Raw genomic sequence first — 25,738 nt, 5'->3', positions numbered from 1 at the left:
CATCCTCTTCTTCTTCTTGCAAAAATCAAGAGAGGAGATATGGTGAGAGTGCGAAAAGGGGGCAGCCGAGAGACGAGAGAGGGAGAGAGTGCGAAAATGAGAAAAAGGGGGCAATTGGGGCCACCTTTTTCACTTTTATATGACCCATATGGATCAACAAAAAAAGACCGATTTAGGCTTATACCTAGTCGGTCCTAGCCTAGGCGGTGCCTAGGCCCTAAATTAGGGCCCCTTCGCCCAAGCCTAGTCACGCAGGTAGTGGGGCTTCGCCTAGGTTTCCTAGGTGCCGCTTTTAACAACTAAGGTATGGTACCACCATAGAAGCATATATATAGTAATGATAGAGTGCTCCCGAAGCACCTACTCCCACCTAATAAAAGCTTCAAATTTTCAAAAATTTTGAGCATTTTTTGTTGATCGGACCCTACAAATATGATCTACAATCATTATTTAGTGGAAAACAAGTTTTGTATCATGCGATTATGACATACATGCATGTTTTTATGATCTTCAAAAATCAACTTTTTACAATGTAGCAAAATTTCATGACTTAAAAAATATTATTTTTATTTCCAAAAAACATGATCCCTATCAAATAAACTATGTCAAGCAAGGTTGTTAAATGCGATGAGGCGAAGCGAGGCGTTGAGCCTGTTATGAAGCGAGGCGTAAGCCTCAAGGCGTTGAAGCGTAAGCTTCATGATCAAAATAATAAAATATATAATATTAATAAAATAATAAAATTTTTAAATAAAAACTACTAATAAACAACAATATAAAATAAATACTACTTTCCTATAATTAACTCGTATTATTCATTTTCTTATATGCATGCACATGTAAATCACAATTAAGTTAGACTCATAGTGCAAGATAAAACAAGTTATATCTACCATCATGAAATCATATTGAATACAACGAGGGCTCCGCTTGTATGGTAGGAGCTGTTAGTTCACGTCACCATGTATTAATACGTTGAGAGATCAAAACCTAATGGAATGTTGTGTAATTCCAACATGCACACACACGTATACTCATTTATCCAACAATTCGTGGTAAAGATCAAGTGCCACCAAATGAAAGCTGAAGGAAGCTACTTCCATTATTAACACATCTAGTGGCCAGTGATTGGGCTTATGTTCAGTTCTTAAAGAGTTTGTTTGAACTAATAAAATGGGTTTGGTGAGCCGAACACGAACAACAGGTGTTGAACTCAATTCGGCTCTTACATGCTACTTGAATAATAAAGATTGTATCTTAAATATATTTTACATCTTAATAAGTTCAAATCCTATTGCTTAAAGTCTCGAAACAATGCAATTTCTTTGACAACTGAGCCAACTCTGAGTTCCCTCAATATGTCTAGAGTTCACTACCTGATTCGCAAACTTGATACTCCCCCAAGTCCCCAACCGCCACTCAAAGAGTCAAAACCCCAAACACCAAAAGCCCCCGAAAACGCCTTCCACCCATACCCCAAGCAAACCTCAAAACCCTAATCCCCACCATCCAAAGAGCCCCACCCCATTTGTCCAATTATGCAACTCCTCTGAACCAAAACCCCTCACACCACCACCAACCAAAACCATAAAAAAGAATGGCTACCAAAGCCCACCTCATCCTCAAGACCCTCAGCCCCACCACCATCATCACCACTACCTGCAGAAGGATCACCACCACCCCATTCTTCCTTCAAGAGCCACAACTCCAAGAACCACCAACAACAAAATGCCTCTCCCACCGAACCCATCAATAGGCAGCCCTTTGTACTAGGAGAACTGGTGCAGCCCCCACCTGGACACCCTCCTGTCCTAATCATTGGTCCCTCTGGGACTCATCGACTAGACATTGTCGCAGTGGATCCAGGCGTTCTCGCAGACGCTTGACCTCGCCAACCTCATCAACGTTTTCGCCGACTGGATGACCTCGCAGCGGTGGTCCATCCTTGAAGTGCACGCCTTAGAAGCGAAGCGCGCCTCAATGCAAGGCGTGCACTTCACCCATGTGAAGCATGCGCTTCAAGCCTGCAAATGCCTCATACAGGGCCTCGGTACCTTGAGCTTGCACTTCGCCTATGAGGCGTACGCTTCAGGTACTGAGGCGTAAGCCTCTCACAACACTGATGTCAATTTCATCTATAAGGTCTCATTGAGAAGATGCAATGTACAACTATGATTTTTAGTAGGTGGGAGTAGGTGCTCCCAGAGGACCGTAGCATTATTCATGTATATATGTAGAGAGAGAGAGAGTACATCCCATAATTCTTTGGTGGTTCATATAAAACCATGAAGATATGTGCAATGCAAAGTCATCAAGATGCTTGCAATTTTAGACAAAATGAACGAAGGTAACCATAAAAATTATGTGTAGATCCAAGAGAATGTCTAAATTTTATGAAGACTTTAGCTCTAAACAAACTAAAAAGTGGAGTGTCTAGACATATTGGTGTCAGTGTTGTTGCCAAGTCCTGAACACAGATGCAGCTGTCTGGAGAAATGCCTGTGTAACGTAGGAAGAATGTATGTGTCCCTAATCCTATTAAGCTAAATAGCCTAGACCTTTTTTCTTTTTTTTAATCACTTGCTGCTAATGAATGGTTTTTCGTTGTCATTTTCCTTCAATATGAGCATATCTCTTTACAAATGCCTTTTCAGATATGTCCTCTGCGACACATTAACCTTTTCTCATTTTTTATAGTGTAAATAGTGTATGTCTGCATCTTCAAATTTCTCACTTGATCATTGATGTAAGATGTTACTTATATAACTTGGGTGCATGATTTTTTCTTTTTGAGTAGGTTTGAATCCCAAGTAAAATAACACGTGTTTTGAAAAGATGCCTGCTTTTTGTCAGGCTCCAAATCATGCAGGCATATGATTGAAACTGCATGCCTTTCTCTTCTGAGGTGTCTTCATCTATGGAGGATGACTCCTTGGTGTAAACAACCCCTTATGCTTTTGTTTCCTTCAGTCTTATTCACTGTAATTTTTCATCCATCCCCAGTACATTCCCATTCTGAAAGTTGCTATTATGTCATATTTGTTCATGATTATTCACATCTAGAGGGTGACGTCCCCTCTAGATGAGGCCTAAATTAAGTAGAGTTCTACTCCATGTAGAACTCTACATTATCTCCTAGATTATCCTTTTAATTAATTATTTTATTTAATATAATATTCTAAAGAATATTCGAGTGGGTGTCGCCCCCCTTTGTAAGTTTCTATGGGGTAGAGTTCTACCCCAGATAGAACTCTACCTCATCCAATTTAAATTTTAAGTTGATTTTAAAGTTTTAAATTGGCCATGGATGGATCTTGGATCGAGATCTGGATTCAAGATTTAAATCTATATCCAAATCTATATGGATCGTACCTGGATCAGATCCTAGTTAATATTGGATACTGAACTGGGTCCAAATTCATATTAACTTGGATCAGTCTGATCCAATCCAGAAAAAGTCAAAATTAAAGGCAGGTCATTTTTGAAAAATGTAATTTTTGGGTCAACCGTAATCCGAATTCGAAAAAACAGGCCTCCAACGTGATCAGTATTTCGAGACGCATCTAACGGTGTATAAACCTGATTTTCGCCTCTGAATTTCACTTGAATTTAACCTAAATTTGACTCGATTTTTGCTCAAATTTAAAGGTTAAAAAAAAAAATTTCTCAATTCATAATTAGCTTAACTAGGTCTTGTAGTGGGCTCTGGGCCACGCCCAGACTTAGTTGATTTCACCTGTAAATTAGCATATTTTCCCATGATTTTATCAATTAAATTAAATATATAATATAAAAATCACATTTTTTGAATTTAAAAAACATGAAAAAATACGCGATATTACAGAGAAAGACCCAAAGGAATGGATCTTTTATGAAAGAGGGTAACAAGAATGGAGAAAATTTGGGCTTTTGGGAAAAGATCAAAAGAGAATAATTTTTCAGAAAGATCAAAAGAAAGGAGAGAGATCGAGAAGAAGGGGATTAGAAGGAATATTAGATCTAATTAGGATTTACCTGGATGAAGAACCTGATAGCTTTGATACCATGTAAAAAATTTGGACCCTTCTTAAATCCTGCAGTAAGGTGTGAGAAGAGGAAGAAGAAGACACAGTTGGAATAAAGAAGCAATCCACGATGTTTTTTGTTTGGCTGCCTCCTATTTCATTAATATTTATATAAAAACATTAGAGTTCAATATTTTATCACAATACCCTTAATATAAACACATCTTACATAACGTTTTACAGAATGAACCGGGTCTGTCCAAACCTGATCTAAAACATTTACATATCAATTTTCTTACACTCCTCTTTTATGGCCTTGCCCAATCTGCTTCCCAGACCCAAGATCCTGCACATAGCAATTGACAGGTGAAAAAGAAACACTACATCCAAAATCGGTTATCTGAGAAACGGAGAAAAGATTTAAGTTTTGAAATAATTTTAATTTTTGGAACATAAATTTTTTTGTCTTTGCTTAAGTTTTCAAGGTTTCTCATTCCTTTAACATCTAATGATGTTTCATCGGCTGTGAAAACGAATGTTTTAAAAGAATTAAGGATTGGTTTGGATAAAAGATATGCATATAGAGTCATATGAAATGAGACACCCAAATCAATGATCCAAGAGGACATACCGGGAGTTGATGATACCGTGACACCAGATGTGGAAGGTAGGGAATAGTTGTTTCTCATGAATTGTTGGAGAGTTTCCGTAAGTTGAGCAATGGAGTCCTTTATATCTCCATCTCTTCTTGATTCTTCACTTGAATTGCTTTGACTATCTCCAAGGAAGCCACCTTCCTTTTAAGCTTAGAACAATCTGGTCTAAGATACTCCGGTTCATTACAATGGTGAGAAACAATTTGTCTTCCTCCACCATTGTTATTTTTCCAAAAGTGAAGAGGTTTATATGTCCTTATGTTATTTCCCGGTTTAGATACCGCATGGACTTTATCAAAGCCTTTTTTTAAGAGCCAAACGAGTTTCTTCTTGGCATAAATCGACAAGAACTTCACTAAGAGGAGTAGAAGCCCAATAAAGAAGGGATCCTCTTAGTTCATATTCGAGACGAAGCCCATGAATAAATTGAAAAAAACTCTCTCTTCATTTGCTCTTGCCTTACGGCAATAACACTTCCTTCCCATTGAGGTTCAAGGAGAGCAAGCTCATCCCATAGAGGATATATAATAGTCTCTACTCATGTCCTCTTGCTTGGTTTCTCTTTCCTTTTATTGTAAAAAGAAATGCCTAGTAAGATCTTTTTGAGTATATATTACCTTTCATGAAGAACCATGCTTCATTTGACTATCTTGAGCTTCACGTTATTCAAGAATCATGCCAATATTTTGGCATGCTCACTTTTTCAATATTCAACTTTGGATTGGTATTATTCAATAGCTTTCGCTTTTTCTTCGTCACCCAAAGTTTTTTCTTCATTCTCTTTTTGGTAAGCTTTAATTGTTGTTCCAGAATGGTGCCACGTACATATCCCCAAAGTTTCTTGCCTTTGAGGTTGTTTTCCATAACGACCATCCATATTCTATAGTTGGTCCCATTCAATCTATGTCACATGGGTGCGGGTGCGGGGGTGCGGCACTTTCAAAAACCTTGGGAGCGGGGGTGCGACAAAAATATATATATATATATATATATATATATATATATATATATATATATATATATATATATATATATATATATATATATATATATATATATTCCGCAACCCATTTCATAGGGCATTTTTTTTTTTAAAAAATTCCAAAAATAGACCAAAATGACCCTGGGTGCGTTGACCGCACCCAGGGTCGGGTTGACTGCACCTGTCTGGCCGAATCCCTGTGACATAGCATTCAATTTGAATGCGAGGTCAATCTTTGCATCTTTGTCGGCCATTGCGGAAGAGTTGAAGAAGAATAAGAGTGAAACTTAATCAAACTAAAAAGCAAAAGAAAAAAGTCTGAAGAGTGTTTAAACACCTAGGGGCTCTGATACCATGTAATGAAATATAAGTGACAAAAAACAATGTCACAAAGTGACTAAGAATGCACACTCGCATAAGCACAATGTCTCTAATGGACAAGATACAATATGCCACAAAGGGAAAACACCAAACACACGCAAGGAAGAGGAGAGAGCTTAAAAATAATGAGAAATTTATTATTAAAATGCTTGAAAAAGCATTGAAGAGAGATGGGGCAAAGACCCCATATTTTTACACAAAATAGGACCCAAGAGGGCTCCCATAGAGTCGTTGAGAGCCCCCCAACAGTCACATTTGTAACCGTTGGGGGGTATCCCAATGGCTCTAATGAGGTCCCCTTTTACACTATTTAATGAAATAATAAAAAATAAAAATAATAAAAATAAAAAAACTAAAAAATAACTCTATTGGACACACGTATTTTACATGAAAAGGAAAAGACTAAATTGCCCCTAGTGGGCATTACAAAGGATTGCAGGAAATATATATATATATATATATATATATATATATATATATATATATATATATATATATATATATATATATATATATATATATATATATATATATATATATGTGTATATGTGTGTGTGTGTGTGTGTGTGTGTGTGTGTGTGTGTGTGATATACACATATTTGAACATTAACAACTGTCTATTGATTAGCAACAATCAAGTGTGCTCCCTCTACAAGTCAAGCAAGTCACTTGCAGAACCAAAAAAACAGGTGTCATATTGGAGCAGATGACTATGCTAATGACCACTTTAAGACCAATTGATTGTGTTTTTAGAGACGGACCAAATTGAGTTCTCATGATGAGGAATTATAAAAGTCAAACCTTAGAAGGTTCAGCTTGTAGAATTAAGAAAGTCCACAAGGACAAGACATCATATAGAAAGGATCACATCATATCAAGGATTCACCACTGAATTTCAAGCTGTCTTGAGTGAACAAGGAAGAACCTGCAAATTATTATGAAGTAAAGATGGATAGAGGCAATGGCTGAAAAGATTGAAGCATGCATCAAAATTATGCCTAGAAAATTGTACAAGGACCAAGAGATACAAATTTTCTAGATTAGAAGTGGGTATACAAGGTCAAATAATAATATGATGGGAACATTGAAGGGTTTAAATGAATATTTGTGGCGAAGGTCATGAGTATTTCTACAATCAACCAATTCGGACTTGATTATAGAAATACCCTTTTGTCCAATCATTGAGATAGTGTTCATAAATATTTTGTCCCTTGTTTTGACTTTTGATTAGCCACTCTTTCAACTAGGCATAAAAAACATATTCTTGCATAGAGGGCTGAAGGAAGAAGTTTATATCGAACAACCTGCAGGATTTTATTAGGCAGATCCTAGGAAATACATTTGTAAATTGAACAGTTTCGTTCATGGATTCAAGTAGACATCAAGAAGGTATGCAAGTTTTTATAATGCTGTCAAAGCTTGTGGCTTCATAAAACTGCTATCGATAATTCTATGTTTGCTCACTTTGGAAAGAAACAGATTACATTATTCTACTATATGTACATGATGACATAATAATACTGGTAGTTCTGATAAACGAACTGAGGAATTCTTACATGAAAGATTTAAGATGAAAGACTTGGGCAGATTGCAGAATTTTTGGGGGATTCAAGTAGTTTTTCAAGAATAAAACAATTTGAGATGGAAAAGTATGAGTGCTTTTGTTAAAATATGATGTATATATATATATATATATATATATATATATATATATATATATATATATATATATATACAGATTACGACACATACACATATATATTATCATATATATGTCTATGTGTCTATCTACATATATAAATATATATATTTATTTTGTAATACCCGATAGGGGTAATTCTGTCATTTCACTTGTACACGCATATCCTAGATATGCTTTCTTTTACTTTTTCCTTTTATTCTTTTTCCTTTTTTTTCCTTGTTTTTCTTTTTTATTGTTTGAGAGGGGTCCACATAGAGTCGTTGGACCCCTCCAACGGTCATAAATATGACCGTTGGAGGGGCTCCAACGACTATATGGGAGCCCCTCCTTGGGTCCCTTGCTGTGTATAAATAAGGGGCATGACCCCATGTATTCTTCAAGCTTCTTATGAAGCATTTTATGAGTGAAATATAATTTTTTACCTCTTTGTGTGTTTGACCACTTTTTGTGGTTTATTTTGCCCATTTGTGGCCTCTTGTGTATGTGCGTGCTTCCGTGCTTTCTTTTGGAGATTTCACCTCTCTCATTTGGCACTTCATTACATGGTATTAGAGCCTTGGTTGAAGAAGGCTTCATCGGATTCTCTCTTGACAAGTAATATCTCTCCTCTCTCTTGTCTCAATATTCTTTTTCTATAAATGGCCAACAAAGATGCAAAAATCGATCTCTCATTCAAGTTGGATGGGACCAATTACCGCATGTGGGCGGCCGCTATGAAAAATAATCTCAAAGGTAAAAAACTTTGGGGTTACGTATGTGGAACCATTCCGGAACCACAATTGAAGTTAACCAAGTTTGAAGGAGATGAAGAAAAAGCATTGAACGAAGAAGAAAAAGAAAAGGCTATTCTTGATTACTCTTCAAAAATGGAAGATTGGGAAAGTGAGCATGCTAAAATCTTAGCATGGTTCATGAATAATGTCGAATTGAAGATTTGTGCAAATCTTGCAAAATTCAAGAAGGCTAATGAAACTTGGTTTTTTATGAAAGGAATGTACACCCAAAGAGACCTTGCTAGGCACTTTTTTCTATAGTGCTCTATCCTCTTTATGGGATGAACTTGTTCTTCTCAAACCGCAATGGGAAGGAAGTGCTATTGCCATGAGACAAGAGCAAATGGAAAAAGAGAGGTTCTTTCAATTTATTCATGGGCTTCGTCCCGAATTCGAGTAACTTAGAGGATCTCTTCTTCATAGGGCCTCTACTCCTCTAAGTGACATTTTGGCCGACTTATGTCAAGAAGAAACCCGTTTGGCCTTAAAAAGAGATGTTGATGAAGTACATGCCGTGTCTAGACCTGGCAACAATGTAAGATCATATAAACCACCACATTTTTGGAAGAATAATGGTGGTGGAGGAAGAAAAATCATTTGTCATAATTGTAATGAACCGGGCCATATTCGTCCAGATTGCCCTAAATTCAAAAAGAAGGTGGCTTTCGTGGGTGAAACTCCTCAAATCATCAATGAAGATTCAAAGAAGGATGGTGACATAAAGGAGTCCATCGCTCATCTAACCGAAACTCTTCAACAATTTATAAAGATGAACTCCTCTACATCATCCTCTTCACCTTCCACTTCCGGTGCCGCCATCTCCTCCTTTCCAGGTATGACTTCTGGGATTCTTGACTCGGGTGCCTCTTTCCACATGACTCCAAATGCATCACTTTTGTCAAAACCAAGTCTCAATAAATTCAAATCATATGTATTCACCGCCGATGGAACATCCTTGAATGTTGAAGACATTGGAAATCTTGAGAAAACTTATGACCAAAACAAAGAATTTTTTGTTCCCAAAATCCGAATTATTCCAAAACTTAATCTAAATCTTTTTTTCGTTTCTCAAATTACCGATTTTGAGTGTAATGTCTCTTTTTCACCAACCCATTGCTATGTGCAGGATCTCCGGTCCGGAAAGCGGATTGGGCAAGGCCATAGAAGAGGGGACTTTTATTATATGGATTTTTTGTCTTTGCCATCCAAATCATTTTGTAATCATGTTCAATCTAAAGATATTGAGACTTGGCATAAGAGACTCGGACACCCTAGTATTTCCAAGTTGTACCTTTTTCTGTTTTTGGAAAAATTTTGTAATACAAATACATTTACATGCAATGATTGTATTCTTGGGAAAATTCACTCTCTTCCATATTCACATAGTAATTTCGTGTTAAAAAGGCCTTTTGAACTTTGTGCATTCCGATGTATGGGGACCGACACCCGTTATGTCCAAAGGGGGCTATTCTTACTATGTTTCTTTTATTGATGACTTTACTAGATACACATGGGTTTACATTATTAAGAATAAATCCGATGTCTTCACTAATTTTAAAGAATTTCACGTTCTTGTTCAAAATCAATTTCAACACAATATAGCCATATTTAGATCTGACTCGGGAGGTAAGTACATGTCTAATGATTTTCAAAATTATTTTAAAACAAATGGTATTTTGCACCAACGATCTTGTCCTAAAACTCCGCAACAAAATGGTCTTGCGGAAATGAAACATAGACATTTAATCGAAACCACAAGAACTCTTCTTGTGTCTAAAAATGTTCCTAAAAACTTTTGGGCCGAAGCTCTTCTTACCGCAACATATCTTATAAATCGTATGCCCTCTTCTTCTTTAAAAAATGTTTCACCTTTTGAAAAATTATTTAAAATTACTCCAGATTTTAATAGATTAAGAATCTTTGGATGCAAATGTTTTGTACTTAGTCAAGGACAAGATAAATTGTCACCTAAAGCTCTTGAATGTGTGTTCATTGGCTATGTTGAGAATAAAAAAGGCTATAGATGCTATGATATTCGAAACAACAAACTGTACGTATCAATAAATGTAAACTTTATTGAAGAAAAAAATGGTTTCGATATCCACACATCTAGGGAAGACATTGATTATTCTTTTCTATTTGACTTAGCTCCTAGAATTGAGTCCCCTGAGGCAATTATTTGTGATACTACTTGTGATGGCATCTTACATTATAATGATATACCACAACATGATAATGTTTCCCAAACTGAAAACCTTAATGATATAAATGTATATACTCGGCGGTTAGGAAATGAACATCAACCTGCTATTGATAGATACTCTCAAGACTTCTCTTTAGAAAAATCTATTGACAACAATCCACCTAGGAGATCTTCTCGTACTAGTTAGGCCACCACAAAAATTTGTGTCTTATGAATCATTTTCTTCGAATTATAGGACTTGTCTCATGTTAATACATTCGTATCATGAGCCTACCTCATTCAAGGAAGCTAAAGATCATCCACATTAGATTGAAGCTATGAAAATCGAATTAGAGGCTCTTAACAAAGCCCAAACCTGAAGCATTATTCCTCAACCTTTAGGAAAAAAGGCAATTGGGTGTAGATGGGTATATAAAGTCAAAACCAAATGTGATGGGTCTCTAGAAAGATACAAAGCGTTTGGTTGCAAAAGGCTACGCCCAAGAATATGGGATTGATTATGAAGAAACCTTTGCTCCTGTAGCCAGAATGACTAGTGTACGAACCTTAATTGCTTTAGCCTTCATCAATCAATGGCCGATATATCAACTTGATGTTAAAAATGCGTTCCTAAATGGAACTCTATGTGAAGAAGTTCTTATGGACCCTCCGTCGAGTCTTGAAATTGGGAAAGGAAATATTCTAAAATTGAACAAAGCTCTCTATGGTCTTAAACAAGCACCAAAAGCTTGGTATGATCTTTTTAGCAAAGTAGTTCTTGATAATGGTTTTTCCTCATGTTACACAGATACTGCTTTGTTTGTTAAATCTTCTAATGAATACATAACAATTTTGTTGCTATATGTTGACGACATGATTATCACAGGTAATGATAAGAAAGGTATTGACCTTATTAAAAATATTATTAAGAAAAATTTTGATATGTCTGACCTGGGTTTTCTAAGGTATTTCTTAGGAATTGAAGTTGCATACTCCCCCAAGGGGTATGTCCTATCTCAGATGAAGCTTGCCTCTGACATTATTGCTAGGTCTGGGTTGACAGATGACAAAATGGTGGAGACTCCAGAAGTGATCAATGCCAAGATGAGAGCCAGTGATGACACTCCTTTAGCAGACCCCACGCCTTACCGTTAATTGATTGGATCTCTAACATATTTATCTATCATCAGGCCTGACATTTCACATGCAGTTCATAGTGCAAGCGAATTTCAGACTGCTCCTTCTACTATTCACATGGAAGCAGTAATGCGGATTATCAGATACTTAAAAAATTCCATAACTAAGGGAGTATTCTTATCCTCTTCTTCACCTCTTACTTGCGTATACTGACTCCGATTGGGGGGTAACCCCAATGATCGTATTTCTACCATAGGTTATTGTGTGTTTCTTGGTGAGTCACTTATCTCCTAGAGGTGTAAGAAGCAACATAAAGTCTCTCTCTCGTCTACCGAAGCAGAATATCGTGCGATGACCACTACCACAACTGAGATTGTATGGTTAAGAAGCTTACTTAAAGATATGGGTGCCTCATTCTCAACTCCTTCAAAGTTGTGTTGCGACAACAAGAGCTCTATCTATATTGCTAGCAATCACACCTTTCATGAACGAACAAAGCACATTGAGATGGACTGTCATTATGTTCGTGATGAGTTCTTACGGGGCACCATTCAACTCCCATATGTTCCTATCGAATATCAGTTGGCGGACTTCTTCACCAAAGCTTTGCCATCGCCTCGCTTCTACTTCCTCCTTAGCAAACTCTCGGTGATTTCACCGTGTGTTTGAGGGGGGGTGTTAAAATATGATGTATATATATATATATATATATATATATATATATATATATATATATATATATATATATATATATAGATTACGACACATACACATATATATTATCATATATATGTCTATGTGTCTATCTACATATATAAATATATATATTTATTTTGCAATACCCAATAGGGGTAATTCTGTCATTTCACTTGTACATGCATATCCTAGATATGATTTCTTTTACTTTTTCCTTTTATTCTTTTTCCTTTTTTTTACCTTTTTTGTTTTTCTTTTTTTATTGTTTGAGAGGGGTCCACATAGAGTCGTTGGACCCCTCCAACGGTCATAAATATGACCGTTGGAGGGGCTCCAACGACTCTATGGGAGCCCCTCCTTGGGTCCCTTGCTGTGTATAAATAAGAGGCATGACCCCATGTATTCTTCAAGCTTCTTATGAAGCATTTTATGAGTGAAATATAATTTTTTACCTCTGTGTGTTTGACCACTTTTTGTGGTTTATTTTGCCCATTTGTGGCCTCTTGTGTATGTGCGTGCTTCCGTGCTTTCTCTTGGAGATTTCACCTCTCTCATTTGGCACTTCATTACAGCTTTTTGAGGATTGAAGTAGATAGAGAAAAGGAACATATCAAATTATCTCAGCAAACATATGGCTTTGATATGCTTAAGAGGTTTAACATGCATAATTCTAAACCTGTAGGCATTCCAATTGATGATGAGAAAGAAGCTTTGACGAAATAAGCGGTGTCATATGAGGATCTGAAAATAGAAGCATGTTAGGTGCTTTGCAGTACCTAACTATTACCAGACAGAATTTGTCTAATGCAGTCAATCATATATGTCAATTTATGCACTCTTTTGCAGTGGCGCACATGGAAACTTTAAAGAAGATCATGCATTACGTAAAAGGAACAATGCATAATGGTGGAACACATCATTTGTTCAACCATTCATCTATTGATCTTCCATTGCAAGGGTCTCAAACAAAGATAGCTGATAGGCACCATTTGCATCCTTCACTTCTGAGAGATGCACATTTTCCATCTTTTCTTTCCTGATCTCTGAGTGTAATTGGTCCTCTTAAAATTTCTGAATGATGTTCTCTTATAGATGGATGAACATTAGGAAGTTTTCCGTATCATGTAGTTATCTAACAATTTGTCTGTAAATGCTGTTCTTTCCATGTTCCGGTATGCTGCCTTCATTAGCAAAATGTTGAACTTTTTTGTTGCAGGTATTTGCATGACGTGATCTACATTACAAGCTTTGTACAAGTGATGTCGATTTTTTCTGGAAAATTTTGGTACACATATCTAGTGGTAAGATACTGTAGTAGGTATGCACACTCTGAATTTGCATATTGACAGTTATGCTGCACTACTTTGTTTTCCCTGGCATCTTTTCTCTGTTTTTATGAGATGCAGACAAAATTCGTATGTGATGCTTATATAAATATGCAAACTTGCACATTTTCATGTCTTTAGGTTGCTTTCACATTGAAAAGTGTCATATTTACATAGTTTCATTCATGGATATTTTGCATGGTTTTCCTCTTTATGTTATTCACTAGCTGTTTTATGCCTGCAGTCATATCTAACACATTATGCATAATGGATATCTAAAATTGGTTGTTAAGATGACACAAGACATGCAAATGCCAATGTTGTATTTTCCCTGAATATAAAGCTATTACTACTTTCCTATCTATTGGGATATTTCCCATGTAAATTGCCATAAGCTATATTTTGAAATTGTCTAGACAATTGGCACTCTTGGAAAAAACATGCAGTTGTCTCCTAGCTGTTTCCTTGTTTACGCCTTTGCAGATTTCTGCCGGTTCATGTCCTCCAGATAGTTCTTACTAGGTAAGAATATCATTGGTGACAATTCTATCAGCAAAATAACAGATAAAAGAAAATTGAATAAAACCTTTCTCAGAGCCTGTCTGTTCGTGAATGAAAATTAGGAACCGAGTGTGAAACTAGATGCTTTTTACATTATTTATGTCCTATGTCACACGGACTCGGCTCCAAGGTCGCCGCACCCGCGTCGACACGCACCGACACGGGTGCGGACACGGGTGCGGCTCGGACTCGTTCAACCCGACCCTGGGTGTGGTCAACGCACCCAGGGTCATTTTGGTCCATTTTTTGGATTTTTTTTTTTTTGAATTTTTTTTTTCAAATTTTCTGGGCTACAGCTGTAAGGAAAAAAACCCATCACAACTAAAAAACCTGTACACTTTCAAGTTTTAAGTACAGAATGGGCACAACTCAAGTTTTTGTGGTTTTTTCCTGTATGAAGAAAGTGAATTATTACACTGTATGAAGAAAGTGCCCAAAAGTGAATTATTCCTGTATGAAGAAAGTGTACAGAATGCCTTCACAACTCATCACCTGTCCCCTAATGGGCACAACTTTGACCGAGTCTTATATATATATATATATATATATATATATATATATATATTTTTTTTTTTTTTTTTATTTTTTTTTTTAATATATATATAGCAGAGTCCCCGTGTCCAAAATTTTTGAAATTGCACCGCACCCGTGTCGCACCCGCACCCATGTGACATAGTTTATGTCATGATCTGAAACTATCCCACCCGTTGGCTGCATAGACTGTGAATAAGTGCAGGTTCAAATAACCATGTGTTCGAACATATGGTTGTGAACTAGATACAGCTACAAGTTAATATCCATTCGATGATGTGCTGTTTCCTAGTTCCTCACTTTTGTAAGAAATTCAAATTTGTGACTTTGGTTTGCTCAATATCTGTGGTACTTGTACCTTTGTCATTGCCATCAGCCAAAAATATCCAAAACAGTGATACACTAAGGTCCGTTCTTGTATGTATAAATTCTTTGTAATTAGTCTAAATTTGCATGTTTTCCATGCTTCAGATTCCAGCATTTGGCATGTACAAACTTTATGATACTTCCAAAGGATTCTTGTTCCAGGGTACAGAGGTACATTGTCAGTCTTCTCTTCTCTTATTTTTGTAAGGCAAACCTGATTAGGAATGTTTGCAAGGGCTCCATTCACCTGGGTAGGTGGATTGGCTTAAGACGTTCAAGTTGAAGGACATCACAAGTTCAATACCTGGGGCATCCCTTGCCACAAGACCAAAGCAGCAGGCTCCCTTAGTTGATGAGGGAGTGGCCTTGGGATCTTACGTCATCAGGTGTGGTGACCATAGCTCGGCATGACTTTCTAGCGCAGCAGGTCTCCTACCTAATGCCAGTTTCCCTCTAAAAAAAACTGACTAGGATTGCTGAGACGTGGCTACTCTGGGCCTACCAAACCAAGGCAACCATTAAGCTTTTGTACTTGTGGAAAAGAATGATTCGTTTTTCATGTGCAGGGAATGGTGGAAGATGAGAAGAGCCGGAAAAAAAGGGAAAAGATGGAGAAGAGGGCTTCCAGGCCCAAACTCGTTAGAACGAGAACTAAATGATATCTTGACCGTAGAGCAAAAATTGTTCATTGTTGGCTTTCTGAACTTTACGGGAGTGCTGCACCTGATTTTTTTGATCAGAGAACTGTGTCAAGATGCACTAAAAGTGAACACTCTGCATTTTGCTGTCTATCGTGCAAACTAAAATGTTGTGAAAATATTGAATAGAAGTGATGAATTTAGGTAAAGATTTATCGATGGTGAATTTCTTGTGCATTAGCTGAAATGAGCTGCTTGATAATGCCTTGTATGCTAAAACAAGTTAATCTCTTTCATTTATATTCTATTAGGTCCGTCTCGGTTTGTTTTCTTGGGTGGACTTTTTTGTTGGGTAATCTCAAACATGGTGGGAAATATTAGCTGACTAAACACTGAAGCAGGGCCAACCACGAAACATGCACATGAAGCAACTTCAACAGCCACATATAACTCTTATATTTGATTGAATGAGTCGTGCGAGTCAAGGTCAATCGATCTCATCTCCTCTGAGAAATTTCCTTCTTATTCCATTGATTTTATTTTATTGAACTGTGATGTCACCTTATGGTGTGTACACAATCATCCTGTTCTTTATTACTGAACTAATGGTTGATCGGTTAAAGATTTTTCATTCCATAGCCTTGTTCTTGAATAAGGTTAATTTGTGACTTTAATCGTGCGTTCTTCTATGATTTTTAAAATGGAAAATATAAATTTTAAATTATATATATTTATTAAATTGATAAAATAGTGAAAAATACCTAAAATATAGGTGATGTCAATCATTTGAGTTATTTATGATTTCAGAAAATTTTAGTTCTTAATCTTTAAATTTGAGAAAAATTTAAGCAAAATTCTGAGGCAAAATTCAAGTAGGATTATCGTTAGATCCGCCTTGGAATATTGATCGTGTTGTTGACTTGTTTTTCTAAATTCAAGTTGGCCCAAAAAATGCATTTTAAAAAAAATGATTGGCCTATATTTTATATATTTTTTTGGGTTGGATTGAACTAGATTGGCTCTTTTTGATCTAAGTTAATATGGATCTAGACTCAGTTCAGGATCTATATTGAGTAGGACCTGGTCTATGTAGGATTCATATAGATTTGGATATGGATCTTGATCTTTGATCTAGATTTAGATATGAAATCCATCGATGACCATTTTAAAACTTTAAAATCAACCTTTAAATTAAAGATAGGATGCAGTATAGTTCTACCTGGAGTGGAACTCTACCCCATAAAGAGTCTTCCAGAAGGAGTGTCACCCTTCATAATATTCTTTAGAATATTAATTAAAAATATATATAATTAATTAATTAAAAAGATAAAATTTAGAAGATAAAAATAGAGTTTTACACGAAGTACAAGTCTATCCAACTAAAAAATTCTAGAGGAGACATCATCCTTATTCTAGAGGCATAAAAACATTATAAAAAGGGGTCATAGTCTCCCTCTCTCTAGAACTTATGTTCTAGAGAGAGAGAGAGAGTGAGATAGAAAAAAAACCCATTAGAAGCAAAAATCGTGTAGTGTGAGAAAGAGAAAAAAATAGAAAAGAAAAGAAAGGAAAAAAGAAAGAAAAGAAAGAGAATAAAAAAATAAATTTTTTCCAGAACATCCATCGATTTTCGGTCTTTTTCTATTCTTCAATTTAAGGTATGATTTTTTCTCTAATTTTTCACGAAAAGGAATACATATAAATCAATTTGGGCATAGGTTTAGAGGAAAAAAGGAAACTCTGATCTCAAATATATATATATATATATTGGGTTGCCGATTTTCCTTATGTATCAAATTCTGAAAATACACATAATTTTGATTTCATACATGTCAATTTTTTTGATTTGGGACCGATTTTGTTGAGTTTACATGCTCATGCAAGTTTCAATATATATATATATATATATATATATATATATATATATATATATATATATATATATATATATATTTCAGGTTGTCAGGATTCATGATTACGTAATCGGATTGTCTATTCATATAAATATTTTCATATCTATTTTTTTTCCTGCATCTATCTATCTATCTATCTATATATATATATATATTTGTTTCAGATTTGTCTATTGTTCATGCATCTAAACATATTCTGTTGATTTAGATTTACCGTGTGACATAACCATGCATCTGAAAATATATTCTTTGAATTAGATTTACATATGTACATATTATTTTGATTTCAGACTTGTCTAATTATATTTTTATGCATCAAAATATTTTATCTTGATTCAGAGTTATCAAGCTACATGAATACAAACCTGGTTCTGATCTGCCAAGTATATGCTCATGCAGATCTGGTTCAAATCTGCCGCGTACATACTCGTTTGTCTTGGACCAGATTTGCCGAGCACATGCTCATTTGGCTAGGTTCATATTGCCGAGTTATATATGTAACTGTTTCGGTTCAGATATGTCGAGTTCCATGCTTATGCATCAGAATATATTATCTTGATTCAGATTTGACATGTTTATGTATTAAATTATTTTGTTTTGATTTAGATATGTTCTAGTTACATGTTCACGCATCTTTATATTTTGTTTTGATTTAGATTTATCAAGTTACATGCTCATGCACCTTAGTATATTTGCATATTTCAATTTTTATTGAACTTTGTACTCATGTATATATGCAGATCATGTATAGTTGAGTACATAGGTCTAGCCAACCCATGTACATGTTTGTGAACGTGTAAACAGATCAGCCAGTTGGGTTGGTACATGTTTGTTTGAGGTCTGACCGACCCATGTACATGACTATGATCATGTCCATGGATTTGCCAATATGCTAAAAATATGCATTTTTCAGCATTGGCCGACCCATGTACATGATTTTGATCGATCAACCCTAGTTGTTGACATGTTTATTGGACCAGTTGTGTGTGTGGTTTCGTGATGGCAGAATCTTGATTTGATCAAGTTTGCCATTGTGCATATCATACATATGAATCTAAATTTTATTTGAAGTTGCATGACTATGATCATATGCATGTTTGGTTGATTATGCCTGAAATTGATCACAAATTATGTATTTTGCAAGCATCTATTTACATGCATATGTACTTGGGCTTAATATATATTCATATTTGTATGTTTTGAAAATTGAGGGTGAACATGTTTGGAAACCATTGTGTGTATTGAATACAACAACAACAACGCCTTCATCCTAAAACGATTGGGGTCAGCGATATGAAACGAAAAAGAAAATCATTTTGGGTCTTCCACATGAACATTATGTGTATTGAATGTTCACTGAAATTTTACAAGTTGCATAAATTATTCTTGAGATTGTATTGATGGTCAAATGTGAACCACTGTGAGCCGTGTAGGCCACGAGCGGGTGTTGCTCCAACTATTGTTGATTTTATTTATGCATTACAAAATTTATTTATGAAAATTATTGTTTTTTTTTTAAATTTAATTACACTGTTAAAACAGTTATTGTTTAAAGAACTTGAAATTTATTTGAAATGTTAAAAGAGACTAAATAATGTAATTAATCTCTTCCTTAATATCCCTTTTTCAGTGTAGGAATCTTGAATGACTGTCGTGGTGGACTATGAGGATTTTAAAACTTCATGTGCAATTATACCCCTGAACCCAATATGGTGGTTTACTTCTCGACCACGGTTTTAAAGAGATTCAATCACTTTGCTCGAGGGTAGTGTTGTTGACTTAGCTATAATTATTGGTATACCAAAAAAGTGTTATCAGTGGATGCTGAATTTCCTGATGTTCTGGCATTAGATGTTGATTTCTAATGTTCTAATGAATGATGTTGATTTCTGATATCGGTCAAGAAAAAAGTGTAGAATCCAAGTAATAAAATAAAAATTATATGTTAAGCTACAACTAAGAATCTAACTTGGTTTTCAGAGAATTTGTACTCATTTTAAGTATCCGTTGATTTAATAAAAAGTAAAAATTAAACTTGAGTACATTTAATAAGGACATGCATGCAAAAACAACTTTGATAAATAATTTAATAAGTTATTCATGCATGTGCATTAAATCATGCATATTTTATAGTTTATGCATTTATGCACATTTGACTTTGCATAACATTTGTTTCTGCATAATATTTGGTTGAATGCTTGAATGGTAAAGTAATTGTGATAAGTTATTGTTTGTTATATTCTTCTAAAATTTATACATGAATTTTTTTATGCTATTTCTTTTATTGTTTAAATTTTTAGAAGAATTCGTACAAAGGACTTTGGTTCTTACCCGTTTTATTAAAACTGTTTTATAGGCACATATGCTCAATGATGTCCTGACTAGCTGGTTGGAGACTACAAACTTTATTGATATAGACGATTTTTTTATGTCTTACATATTTAACTTTTAATAAATAAATAAAGTTTGATTTATTTCTTTAGTTGATTCAATGCACATTATGATTTATGGTTTGATATATTAAATTTGTGATGCCCCAGATCTTTGGGTGAGTTTTTGCTATTGTTTAAAAAAAAATCCACTATTTTTGTGAGGATCAGTTGGGGTCGTTATAGTGACCGATATCTTTTTCATGATATTTGTGAACAAATTTACTGTTTTTTTGCTTAATTATTTGCATTTGACTAATTGAAATTAATTAAAATGATTCTATGGAGCATTTTTGCATATGTAATTCATGTCTATAGGTCAATTGCTTTTAATATCTTATATATGTTAAAATATCACAAAGCACTTTTTATTTAATATTTTTTTCTTAATTTTGAAAAGTAAAAAACCTATTCATCAAAATTGACTGATGATCTCATATTTTGTTAGAGAGAGAGAAGCCATCACTCTATGCCAAACCAAACTTCCAATCTCCCTCAGCCAAGTTAGAGAACATTAGGCCCAATGATTATATTCATCTCATCATCTGCAACATGATCAACTCATGACAGACTTGGACAATCACGCATCTATATAAGTGAAAACAACATCAACGGTTTGTATAAGTTCCATTCGGTGGTATCAGAATTAAATTGAACCATCCTGAATCGGCTGATTTGCCCCAAATCGATTTGCTTCAGGTTCAAATCGTGCTAAAAAAAATGGCTGATTTAACGCCGAATTGGCAAAATGGCAAAAAATCAGTCTGAATTAGCAAGATTTGAGCTGATTCTTGGTTTGAGTAGACATCTCTTTAAAAAAAATTGTATATAGTTTTGCCTTTTTGCTGATTTTTTAATTTAAAAAAATAAAATGGACGATTCAGCCCATTTCTGCTGAATCATCCAATTTTTTGAATCTTTTTGAAAATTGGTTTGGTTTGAAACCATTTTGACATTGGTTCCATCATCTCTTAGGTTGCCACCTTGTTAAAGAGCCAATACAAGTTCAATCTGCCACCAATCTGATAAATGGTTTGTTATCGTTTTGTGATTATTTCAAGTTGTCAATCAAATGTGGGTCCTCTGCTAGTACGGTAGTAGGGATGGCAGTGGACCGGGCGGGGGATAGGGTCTCCACCCCCGCCCCGTTTCAAAATCCGAACCTTCATCCTTGCCTCCATCCTCGCACGAGGATGGATTTCAACCTCCACCCCCGCCTCCATGCCCATTTCATGTCCTCCATCCCCGGTCCAAACGGGGGCGAGGCATGGCGGGGCCCCGTTTCCCCTTAGTCTATAGTCATCCCTTAAAGGATTGGGGACGGGGCGGGGCTAGGCGGGGATTGAGACGGGGATGGGGCGGGGCAGAGAAAAGCTTAAGTCCATCCCCGCCTCCATCCCCACACGGGGATAGATTTTAACCTTCATCCCCACCTCCATCCCTGTTTCATGCCCTTCATCCTCGGTCCAAACGGGGCGAGGCGGGGCGGAGCCCTGTTGTCCCCCGATCCACTGCCATCCCTATACGGTAGCACTAGCTGCCACTTTTAGACAGTGGCTGGCCCTTACTAGGGCATTTTCTATTTCGACTTTTGCACATCCCCTTTGAAAAGCAAAAAAACTCTTGAAAGTAGCCTAGCATAATTAGGGAAAGCTTCTTGTTATATGGGAAAACTTGCTTTCCCCGAAGCTCACTTTGAAAACTTTCCAGAAAGGAGGAGAAGCTTTGCGAAACCTACTTCCATTTTATGGGAAATATGATTCCCTTTAGTGAGAAGTTTGCTTCTTCTTTATTTTCCAAATTGATTATCTTTTACTTTATTAACTTTTCCCTCTGGCTTGTCATTTTTCACTAGCTTCTCCCTTATTTCATATGTTTTCACATTATAAAATTAAATTTTTTTATAATAACTTGCATATTGGTTTTATATTATTTTATATTTGTATTCACGTTATTTCTTATTTGCATTTGCCTACTCCATATTGCTTTTTATGTATTTTCTTGTTCACAACTTTTTTGGAGTAGGGTACGAGGACACACATTTTTTTAATTTTTAATATATTATTAATATCTTTTGGTATTTTTAATATATAAAAAATACATTTTATTGAAAACTATTAAAAATAGTAAATAATTTCTGCATGTGTCTGGTCATATCATACTATGTACAATAGTGTCGACCTTAAATGGCCGCATCACTGTGACAACTAATTACTCTAGCAAATGCAGCAAACTAATATGGTGAATTTAGCAAAAATATCTACCATGTGCTACGATTTTCATCCTTAAACAAACTTTTTTGTAAATCAACAGTCAATTTTGTTATAGTTAGTCTAAGGTTGCTAGACTAGGAAGTAGAAGCAAAAAATGATACGGGAAGCGAGAAGCGATGCATTTTAAAATATATAGGAAGAGAAAAACAACAACAACAACAAAAACAACAACTACGCCTTCATCCCAAAACAATTGGGGTCGGCGATATGAACCAACAAAGAAAATCATTTTGGGTCTTCCACATGAATCCTTCTCCTCCAATTATTTCTATTCAATGCCATGTCCTCGGTGAGGTTCAAAGCATTCATATCCTTTCCTATCATCTCCATCCAAGTCTTCCTAGGCCTATCCCGACCTCTTTTAATTAATATATTTTTCCATTTCTCCATCCTTCTAACTGAAACATCATTAGGCCTTCGCCGAATATGTCCAAACTACCATAAACGATTCTCTCTCATCTTATTTTCAATGGGTGCACCGCCTACCTTCTTACGTATCTCCTTGTTTCGAATCTTATCTTTTATTGTATTTTCACACATTCATCTAAGCATACGCATCTCAGCTACACTCATTTTTTGAATATGATGTCTCTTGGCAGCCCAACATTTCGTACCATATAGTAAAGCGGGCCTAATAGTCGTCCTATAAAACTTTCCCTTCAACCGCAATGGCATTCTACGATCGCACAACACTCCAGTTGCACTTTTCCATTTCATCCACCCAACCTTTATCCTATGATTTACATCTCCATCAATTTCTCCATACTTTTGAATGATAGATCTCAAATATTTGAAACAATCATCCACCGGTATTTCTTGCTCACCAAGCTTCACTACACTCCCATCACTACTTCTTTGCTTACTAAACCGACATTCCATATATTGTCTTACTCTTACTCAACTTAAAACCTCTTGCTTCCAATATCTGTCTCCATGATTCTAACTTAGCAGTAACCCTAGCTCTAGACTCATCAATCAAAACAATATCATCGGCAAACAACATACACCATGACACATTTTCTTGAATTGATCTCGTAAGCTCATCCATCACTATAGCAAATAGGAAAGGGCTTAAAGAGATCCTTGATGTAACCCAACCGTTATAGGAAAATTGGGTGTCACTGCTCCACAAGTGCGGACATTGGTTACTACTCCTTCATACATATCCTTAATTATACTAATGTACTTGAGAGAAACACTTTTCTTCATCATTGTCCACCAGAGAACGTCCCTAGGTACTCTATCGTATGCCTTCTCTAAATCAATAAAAACCATATGAAAATCTTTGTTCCTCTCTCTATTTCTCTCAATAAGTTGTTTAAGAAGATGTATAGCTTCTATAGTTGATCTTTCATGCATAAAACCAACATAAAACCAAATTGATTCTCCGATATCATGACAACCTTTCTCAACCTAAACTCAATCACCCTCTCCCAAAGTTTCATAGTATGACTCATGAATTTTACACCACGATAGTTTGTGCAATCTTGTATATCACCCTTATTCTTATATAGAGACACCAAAGTACTCTTCCTCCACTCATTAGGCATCTTATTTGTCCGCCAAATCTTGTTAAAAATATTTGTCAACCTTTCTAAACCTTTCTCTCCCAAGCATTTCCAAGCCTCGATAGGTATACCATCTGGGCCAACTGCCATTCTTGATTTCATTTTCTTTAAAGCCTCTGCGATTTCTTTCTTTTGAATCTTGCGCATGAAGTCATGATTCATCTCATGAAAAGGAATGTACAAGTCTCCAAGATCCTGAGCATGATTTTCATTAAATAGCTTATCAAAATAATCTTTCCATCTCTCGTTAATCTCCTAATCTTTGACTAAAACCCTTTGTGTTTCATCTTTGATACATCTAATCATACCCATATCCCTCGATTTCCTATCTCTCATCTTTACAAGCCTATAAATATCCTTCTCGCCCTCTTTGGTATCCAACTTGTTATAAACCTCCTTATATACCTTATCCCTCGCATTTCAAATTATTTTTTTAGCTTCATTTTTTGCTATCATATACTTCTCCAAATTCTCATTATCACGACTCTTACTTAGATTTCTATAACACTCTCTTTTAACCTTAATAGCTAATTTGACATTCTCGTTCCATCATGATGTATCTTTACCTAGCAATGCACCACCTTTAGACTCACCCAATACCTCCTTAGCCACCTTTCTCATGCCACCCACTATATTATTCCATATTGATTCTGAATCCTCCTCGAGACACCAATCAACTTCCTTAACTACCTATTCTACAAACATTCTTTGTTTAGCTCCTTTCAGTGCCCACCAATTAATTTTAGGATATATACTATGTCTATCCCTTTTGCGGCATTGTCTAATTCTAAGATCTAAAATTAAGACTCTATGTTGTGTAGCTACACTTTCTCCCGGTATAACCTTACAATCGATGCAACAACCCCTATCTCTCTTTCTAAGTAGGAAGAGGAAAACAAAGAATACAAATATATATAAGAATTTAATGAGAATCAAAATGAAACACAACTAAAAACTAAAATAAAAGTGACTAATATTAAATTTCATGATTTTTTTAGTGTAAGAATTAAATTTTTAACAAAATCTAAAAATGATGACTACCAATTTAGAGAAGTGAGCGAGAAGAGTGAGAAAACACATAAAAAAATAGATGAAGTGTGTAATAAGCAGAAGCATGGGAGAATTGAGGTATTCATCAAGTTTCGGAAGCAAGGAGTATCTCGATTCTGAATTGAGTTTCTGAAAACGAGCTTCCCATCTATCTAAGAAGCTTCCAATAACTCTAAGTTAGCCCAAAAAATGATCCTTATATCTTCCTCCCAAACTGAAAAAGTGATCCGTTTGTCTTAAACCAGAATTTAAAAGGTGAATCTGTAAACTTTTTGCTCCTAAGTCCTGTCAGCCCTTCACCTACACAAGTTCCACAGATACTTGCTATGTGGAGCAAGAAACATCAAGTGGTGCTAGAGAGGTCGAGTAATTCATCAAATTACCAAAATAAAAGCATAAATTTGGGATGAGCTTGGTAAGATGAATCTAGAATTTAATTTAGAACCCTTTTTCTTTTTTTCTTCTTCTTTTCTCAGGCAATGAAGACTTGTTCTGAACAGGTCGTTTGTTATAAAACCAATCATTATAAAAGTTTGAACTCAAGTTAGGTATGGGATTCGTTTCATAAGTT

At 35.6% G+C, this 25,738-nt stretch overlaps 1 protein-coding gene across 2 annotated transcripts in view; it reads left to right on the top strand.

The window, feature by feature from the left end:
• Positions 1 to 16,566, top strand: part of LOC149813290 (uncharacterized) — a 56,512-nt gene extending 39,946 nt beyond the window's left edge. Inside the window, exons 3-6 of one of the 2 annotated variants that reach the window (XR_016428362.1) lie at positions 13,730 to 13,814; positions 15,402 to 15,467; positions 15,863 to 16,138; positions 16,246 to 16,566. Coding sequence is in view for 1 of the 2 variants with exons in the window: in XM_089992243.1 (XP_089848369.1) it covers positions 13,730 to 13,814; positions 15,402 to 15,467; positions 15,863 to 15,955 (244 nt within the window). In the remaining variant the exon portion in view is untranslated. Of the gene's footprint in view, positions 1 to 13,729; positions 13,815 to 15,401; positions 15,468 to 15,862 lie in introns of both variants that reach the window. The other variant, XM_089992243.1, reaches the window with a different exon arrangement.
• Positions 16,567 to 25,738: the final 9,172 nt, after the last annotated feature.

Source organism: Nuphar pumila, chromosome 16 (assembly GCF_984573655.1).
Source record: "Nuphar pumila chromosome 16, dmNupPumi1.hap1.1, whole genome shotgun sequence".
Lineage (NCBI taxonomy): Eukaryota > Viridiplantae > Streptophyta > Magnoliopsida > Nymphaeales > Nymphaeaceae > Nuphar > Nuphar pumila.
The sequence above is the reverse complement of the archived record's forward strand: the minus strand, read 5'-3'. Positions and strand labels throughout refer to the sequence as shown.